The sequence below is a fragment of the Drosophila navojoa genome, chromosome 3, assembly GCF_054131105.1.
Source record: "Drosophila navojoa isolate 15081-1374.11 chromosome 3, UAZ_NAV_1.0, whole genome shotgun sequence".
Classification (NCBI taxonomy): Eukaryota; Metazoa; Arthropoda; class Insecta; order Diptera; family Drosophilidae; genus Drosophila; species Drosophila navojoa.
The window spans coordinates 1,412,550-1,420,774 of record NC_142891.1 but is presented as its reverse complement, the minus strand read 5'-3'; the positions used below and the strand labels follow the sequence as shown (position 1 = coordinate 1,420,774).

The 8,225-nt window shown below is 42.5% G+C and overlaps 1 protein-coding gene across 1 annotated transcript; it reads right to left on the bottom strand.

Annotated features, from left to right (window-relative positions):
• Positions 1 to 279: 279 nt before the first annotated feature.
• LOC108649283 (uncharacterized) lies at positions 280 to 3,017 on the bottom strand. The gene is made up of 3 exons (XM_018098251.3): positions 1,246 to 3,017; positions 833 to 929; positions 280 to 774 (listed from the first exon to the last, which is right to left on the bottom strand). Exons 1-3 carry the CDS (start codon positions 2,839 to 2,841, stop codon positions 338 to 340), a joined length of 2,130 nt encoding a protein of 709 aa, XP_017953740.1. The 5' UTR covers positions 2,842 to 3,017; the 3' UTR covers positions 280 to 337.
• Between the last annotated feature and the right edge of the window lie 5,208 nt (positions 3,018 to 8,225).

Below are 8,225 nucleotides of genomic sequence, written 5' to 3'. Positions count from 1 at the left end.
TTTGCTGGTTGTCGCAGCAACGTGACCCCCCCAGTTGGAAGCTCCGCCCCCGTGGCATATTTGAAGTGTTATCGGGCGAACGGCATCGTGCATATATTAAGAGTAGATTGGCTCTGGCATTCATGAGCAGCTAATAGAAATGTCTGGCAGTTAATTTAGCGTCATGAAGTCCTGGCCAACAACCAAAAAGAAAGGAAGAAGTCAGAAATGAAGGCAACTCTGGTTGCCATAGGGAGCTCAGGCTGTGGGTGGGAGCGGGCAGAAGTAAAAGGCATGCAGTTTATAGTTAATTGATTATATAATCTGTACAAGTGTAGTAGAAGTGTATAAAATTGTATTAGAGTTTTCTCTTCAATTCGTTTTTTTTGATTTTCTTCATGGACGACAATAGGTAGGAGGATCGATGACCCTCGTCCTCGAATATGGCGATGTTCGACTCCAAGTCTCGTACCATATCGCGTAGTTTCGAGACATAAATTCGCTTCTCGTCTACGTGCTCGACGGTCTTGTCGAAATCGTGTAGCAGTGCAGTCCTATAGAGCAGTCCGCTCTTCTCCTGCAGCTGCGCCTTCTGATCCTTGAGGCGCGAGTGCTCGATCTTCAGCGCGAGCAACTGGTCGCGCAGCTCACTCTGCCTCTCCAACTTTTCGTCCAGATCTTCCCTGTGATTCAATAGCGTGGCTGAAATCATGCTCGTCTTCTCACGAATGAAGGCCAGCTGATGCACGTGCTTGGTGCAGCGATCGCGCATTCGATTCAACTCGTAATTCCGTTCTATTAGAAACACATTTAGATATAGATAGAGAGAGGGAGAGAGAGAGCTTTGAAATACCTTCAACTTTTGTGCCCAACGCTGTGACATCACGTTGAGCATTCAAGAACTGATCCATGGTCAACTCTGGCGTGATCTGATCGAATTGACGTTTGCGCTGAGGGAAGAAGAGTTGAAAGATCAGCGAAGATCAAACTGATTACCTAGAAAAATAGCAGAGAGTAGGTCAGAGCTTCTGCCTGATCAAATAGAGTAATTGATTGATGAGATTAATAGTCCATCTGGAGTCAGATTGAAGATCAACTAACAGAAGAGCAGACAGATGATCGGATATAAGATCAGAGAGAAGATGATAATCAGACATAAGTTTAAATAAGGTAAAATATATGATACTGTAGATGTTCAGATAGAATATAAGACAAGACAATACCACAAGGAACTGGAATCAACTGCAACCTTAGCTGTAGACTCACCTCGATAAGCCTGCCCAGTGTATGCTGCCTGGTGATCAGCCAGAGTCGGCTGTCGCTGACCTCGTTGCGTAGGTTTTGCATGCGTCGCAGCTCGTACTCGACGATGCGGGGCATCACCTCGAAGTCCTTGCGCAGGAGAGTCGTACGCACGCAGTTCTCCAGCGAGTCGACGGAGGTCAGCGCGATCTTGCGCACATAGTTGAGATCCATTGTGACGCTGGCCATGTGCACAACGTACTTTCTCTTCGTGTCGGCTGCCTTCTTCTTCAGGTGGTCCAGTACAGTCAGAGCCTCTCTGTGTCGCAAGTACTCCTTTCGCTCCTGCGAGGCGGGCAGGGGATCAAAGCACCTCAGCTGGCCGACGCGTCGATAGTAATCGAACATTTTGTTGGTTATGTCGCTGTTGTATTGCTTGGCGCCCATGCACTCGGACAGCAAGCGGTGTATCTCTGCGAGCAGCTTGTGCTTGTCGAGCTTGTTCTTGAGGATCTTCAAGGGATCGACATACTCGGCCGCCTCGACGGCATCGTCGATGAGCCGAAACAGCACCTCGGCGCAGACTTGTCGATTGGCGCGCTCGATGCGCAGGTGCTCCAGCTCGGTGTCCGATGCGGCTGGAACCACTTTCAGTGTTGTATCCATTTCGATGAGCATTTCCATGGCGTAGTCCGTAGCGTCTATGACCGGAGGGGGCGGCGCTTCGTCCTCTAGGGGAAAGGGCCAATCGAACGAGATGCTTGACGAGGAGGACTCTTCGCTCTCCTCCTCAGACTGAGGCTGCGCCTGCTGCTCTTCGGCCGCAGGTTCCTCCTCCTTCTCAGACGGACGTGGTTCCCCGCCCAAGGGATCCACGGTTTTGCCTGTGTCCGTCACAGTTGGGCTTTCCTTCTCTGGCTCTTTTACTTCCGCAGGGGCTTGAGCAGCTTCTTCAGCTTCTTCTGCCTCGGAATCGGTCGTTATATCCGACAGACTGGGAAAGTAAAAGTTTTGAAAGAAATCCCCCTTAAAGGACGCCGGACAGGCTCGACGCGAGTAATCATCTTCGTCTGAAGACGACTCCACCGGCGACTTTTCCTCCTTCTCGTCATCATCAATTTCGACCACAGCATCAGAGTCGCCTACGTCAGCCACATCAGCCACATCAGCAGCATCAGTAGCATCAGTCGCATCGTCAGCATCGTCAACGTCGTCGCCCTCCCCTGCACCGCCTTCGCCATCCACTGAGCTTTTGGACTCTCCCATTGCATCCAGCTCGGTCGAGCTTCGTGGCGGCGCAGATTTCTCAACCGGCTGGGCATTTTCGTCAGCCATCTCTTGGAAGTGGCTCTTCAAGACGAGATTCGCCTGACGCTTCATTTCGCGCTTCTTCTCCCTTTTCTTCTTCTCGAGTCTGGCGCGAGCCTCATCGTCCAGTTCATCCTCGTCGACATCCACTTCCATGGTCTGTTCTCCGTCAACCTTCGACGCCTCGCCCTCTATAGCCTGGGTTGTTTCCTCCGATGCGAAGGTGATGGCAATTTCGCTCGGTGTACCGCGTCTCATTTCAGAATCCGGTTCTTCGGTAGTTTCGACCGGAGCCTCTGTATTTTCCTCCATTTTTGCAGAAAGTTACGATATCGCCTCACACCTACTAGAAATCTTTTTTTTTTTTTTTCTTTTTGTTTTGGTTAGTAAAAATATTGATGCTATATTTAATGTTTATAATTGTTTTTCCTGTGCGATGATGTCAGTGTGATATACTCATATATTATGCTAGCTTCGGTACCTCAACTTGACAGGCCCAGTAATGCCAAAGCAGAGCTTGCTTCAGTTCCAGCTCAACGATTTTCCAGTTTACAATGTAGTACTAGGCATAAGTATTTTAGTCAACTTGAAGTTGAATATATTTTTCTTTACCTTTTAACCAGATAAATGAGAAATAATGAGCTTTTCTTAGTGCTAAAGTACTTGTTGCCTGCTGACATGAACTTTGACATGCACTTTTATGCCTTATACGCTGATAAATGATGTCCGTTAACGCCATTTAGTCTTGGCATTTTTATAAATTTTCTCAAACTCTGACCAAATGGAATTCTCTCACATTTCTCACAATAAGTGCCGACAGTCAGCCAAACTGGGCACAAACTACTCTTGATTGACGTCAAGAAACTGTCGTCAGGCAAAGAATATTTGGCATTCAGACAAGGATAAAAAAATGATTCTTAATGAGCCGGGGCAACCCTTGAAGGGCAAGGAGTTACCCCCTCATCTTCGATACAATCTTGGCTCGGCGCTGTCTAATGCATTTCATTGTGTTACCAACTATACGGTTTTTTAGCGCAGGGCTCGTGGTCGGGGTAGGTTGCTGAGCAACCCCTTTTTGCTAGCTGGCGACGACGTCGACACTCCATTAATTGAAGCTCCTGGATTACGGTAAATTGCATTGTCTCTGCCGCGCAGTGGGCGTCGACTGAAAGGGTGCAAAGCTGGAGGAGGAACAGAGAGCGAGGGGAGTGGATGTGGGCTGCGTAGTCAACGTGGCAGCGCATCAAATTGTGTACAAATCTTTATAATCCCTGATAATTTCGTTAATGGCCTTAATCACTTACGGTGCAGGCAAAGGATTTATAGAGATATTCCAGACAAATTCTGCACGAATTTTCGAGTTTCAGTATTTAAAATTCATTTGTGAGCCGAGGGAAAAGTTCGCGCAGCCATTGCAAAATTCAATTGTAGCTCCTCCTATAGCGTATACACTGATAAGGTCACACACACACACACATAGTCTGCATATGTATGCCTGTGTGTGTGTGTGTGTGTAGATAACTGTTTACCTAACCTCTCACATCTACATATATACTCGCGCACACCCAATTAGGCAGCTACAATTGTTGCCACCTAGAAACTCAACACAGGCCGAGCGAAACTCAACACGCACGCTGGTGTGGGGAGTAGGGGGAAAGCTCTGGCGCAGACTGAAAGCTGCGCTCGCCGCTTGGCGGCAGCTATAAAAGCCCAGGCAGCGCCATTGGCGCCACACACAAACCACAACCGCCACGAGGGGGAGTCACGGCCAGCACCGGGCAGCGATGACGTGGAACGGGCGCGCACTCTGGCAACAGCTTTGCCGTCGGAGCAGCAGCAGCAGCAGCAGCAGCGGCAGCAGGAGCTGGAGAAGATGCTCAGTCAAGCAGCTGGCCAGGCCACTGCAGCTGCCAGAGGCCTGGAGCGTGGAGCTGGCCTGTTATCGCAGATATCAGAGGATCTCCTGAGCTGCCTCAGCTGAGATTTGCTATTAAAATAAATAAATACTGAACCTAAAGAATATCATAGCAACATCATATCAACTCATATCGATCTAATACTATGATAAGCTGACAATATAATATCCATATAGAGATATATCATATATTAAGCAGTACAAGTGATTTTAATACAATAATTAATTAATTATTATATGAATAAATAGAAATAAAATGAAAATTATGGCAAGTGATTCCTTTATGTATTAATCTTAGAGTGATTCACAATTTATTCTGATGTGATGACATTAATGAAAATTATAATAATAATAATAGTATGGATGTAGTCGTTGCGTTCGTTCTAGAAGTCCATTATGCTAGATCAAGGAATCAGCTGATTGAGTTCCGAGATCTCAACTCACTGAGCAAGAAGTCACCATATGCAGAGCGTAAGGTCTGCATAAGCTGCTCTAGTCTCTAGAAAACCACCTCGCGTATAAAAAACATTATTACTATCATTAGAACCATTATTATTATCGTTACTACACTGAGAGGTAAAGTCTTATAAACAAGTGCTGGGACCTTACTATATCATTAAAATTGACAGTGGGAAGCAGTTTGAGATTTATCGAAATCAATAAATCGGTTTCTGTAAGGTTAGGCAGAATGATATCTATAGATTCTTATATATTCCGAAAAAGCATTCAGCGCCAAAAAAAAAAAAAAAATCAGTAAAAATATAATTGTAAGTGAAGTGTAATTCATAATATAATAATAATATGGCAACGAAAATCGAGGATCTAAGATTCCTGATCAACTAAATACTTCAGTAAGTTATATAAAGAGAGAGAGAGAAGGATAATAAGAGAGATAGAAGGAGTTGAGTCGATCCCATATAATATATGTATGTATACAAAGTGTAATAAATATAATGTAGGCCTGGTTTCTGAGAATATGGGATCTCTTCCTCTTTCCCACTCTCTATGTCTAATGAGAATCATTTGAGCCGAATTCATATGTTCTATTAAACCTCTCTCTCCCTCCCTCCCCCCACTAATTTACATAAATGCTATACATCAGCTCGCATCAGGTACTCCAGCGGACAAACAAGTAATAAAACCAGCAAAGAGCAAACAATCAGAGCTTATTGAACAACCTTCAAGTCTGGCAAATAGCCCGGGTCTCTGGTCCACCCTAACCCAGAGCGAGAGAGAGAGAGTGCATATAACGCTTAAAAGCAATCAAAAAACTTTGTTGTACGCGTGCAGGCAGCAAAAATTTGCATATGTCAACAAAAACCGGAGCTGGAAAACAATTTATTTATTGCCAAGGCATTTTACCAGAGAAAAGGAGAGGGCGAGCAGAGGGGAGGGGAGGGCAGGCTGAGGATGCTCAGCGAGCAGCTGGAGCAGAAGAGATACATTTGCCTGATGATGTGGTGCGGCTCGTTGGAGCTGGGGCAGGCGATAGGTAAATAGCATAGAATTGAAATGTTAATTACATAGCAGAGAGAGAGAGCGAGAGAGAAAGAGAGAGAGAGAGAGTTAGAGTGAGGCATCTGGCAAACAGTTTAAAATACAGTTCGAGCGAGCTGCTTAGACACTGGCTAAGCAAACAGTGAGCTGGATTCGTTTGCTCAGCTCTTAATCATCAGGCAGCTTTTACTGTTAGCCGTTGGCCAAGTTTCGCCAGCTGGAGGCCAAGGCAAACAAATGTGAACTTTATTAACAATTGAGCTGTAGCTAAGAGAGAGAGAGAGAGTTTGTGGCCGGGGAAGCCAGTCTAGCCTCCCTTCCCATCCACTTGATGTTGATGAGGTGTGAATGGCGAATGCCACCGCATTTTGTTTTATGCCACACAATGCCGCAGCCGAGGCACTCGAGGTTAATTGAATTTCTGCTGTGCGACGTCCCGTTTCGTCCTGTTCGTCCTGGCTCTGAATTGCAAAACGTTTTCATGGCTGCCTCGCTCTTAAGCTGGTTGAGCAAACTCATAATAGACCCAAAATGCAGTCATCATCATTTAGCGCGTAATTAATTGAATCTGACTTTAATTGAAATGTTTTCAGCCTATTCAATTTGATTCTATATGTAGAGGCAGGTGGTAAGAGACTGTAGAGTGCGGCATTTAACTGTAAACAACTTTAGTTTTGCACATGTTTTTATTCAGTTAATGTTTTTGGATAACATTTACAAATAATTTAATTTAAATTAATTTTGAAATATTTTTTGGAAAATAATAAAATAATTTAAATATATTAATATCAATATTATATAAAATTATTATTAGCACCAATTATTGTAAATAAAAAATACATAAATTAAAAAATATGTTTTAAAATTATTTTAATAAACACTTTTATGCCAAATACTTTTCAAAAAAAAAAAAAAAAAAAAAAAAAAAATCAATAAAAATAAATTTATATCATATAAAAATAAAAATAAATTAAATAAAATAAGAATATAAAAAAAATATATCAAATAAAATTACATTCTTACCATAAAAGAGTAAGATTTTATCATCTCTTGAAAAATTTCTGAAATTACATTTCTTTACCTTAAAATATTTTCAAATATTTCCTATTATCACGATTCAAGAAAACTTTATTTTAGATTCGAAATTCCATCTAAAAAAAAGATTTTGTTTGTCCACATTTGATGTACAAAACCAAGAAAATACCCAACGAGAATTTTGCCAGAATCCTGTTCAATTTATGTAAATCATATTCTATTAAAGGCTTATCATTATTATTGACTGTATTCGCATTACACAGTTGTCCACAAGGAGACGCAACAATGAAAGCATTTCTACCCCAATAGTCTTGGCAATTTCAGGGACTTGGCGTTGGAGAAATTTGAATACGCGAACATTTTGTAGTGTCACGTTTTTCTTTCCTTTTGGATTATATATATAATTTTTTTTTTTTTTGCTTTTCGTTTTGGTAATTTAATACAATTTTTCTGTTCTTTTTTTGCCGCTGCTTCTGAATTCAATTAAATGTAATCGCATCTATTTGCTGCTCAGGCATGACTGATTGCCAGCCAAGTGCAAGACAGAGACAGAGAGAGAGAGGAAGAGAGAGTGAGAGAAAAAATTGAAATTAAAATTGAATAAATAGCTAAATAAACACGCACTTTGAAAATAAATGCTAATTTCTTTTGCTCTCGTTTCAATTGGCACTTCAAGGATATGCCAAAGGATCAGTTACGCAATTTTTTTTTTGTTTGGTTGCCTCTTTGAAAGCGCTTTAAGTGTGCGAGCACGTGCCAAGGCAAATCCTTTTAATGTGTTGTGAAAGTTGACAAAAAAAAAGGCGACAAATTTCTGAATGAGATTTTTCTATTGGGATTCATGTAAAAGTTTGATAATAAAAAATCAAATTTATAAGCTACACAGAAAGTATGTGATTTGAGTTTATAGGATGACAAATTTAACAAAAACTCAAAGTGACTTTAATATATATGTCGGGACGTTACGTTTTTCATGAATGCATTCCATCATACTTGCGCCTAATAACGAGTTCCCGGTGTCTCTTAACTCTTTTATAAAGCTCTATTCCGTCCAATTGTCTCTGACTAAGTCTGATTTCCCTTCTCCTGTCAAAGCCTCTAGTTCTGGTCACATTATGACTAAATCTGATTTCCCTTCTCCTGTCGAAGCCTCTAGTTCTGGTCACATATTATTGTTGATCGGAAGCATAGCGACCTTGTACCATGGACATTACTAGCCGTCTCGCTCTCACCTAGCGACACCCGGGAC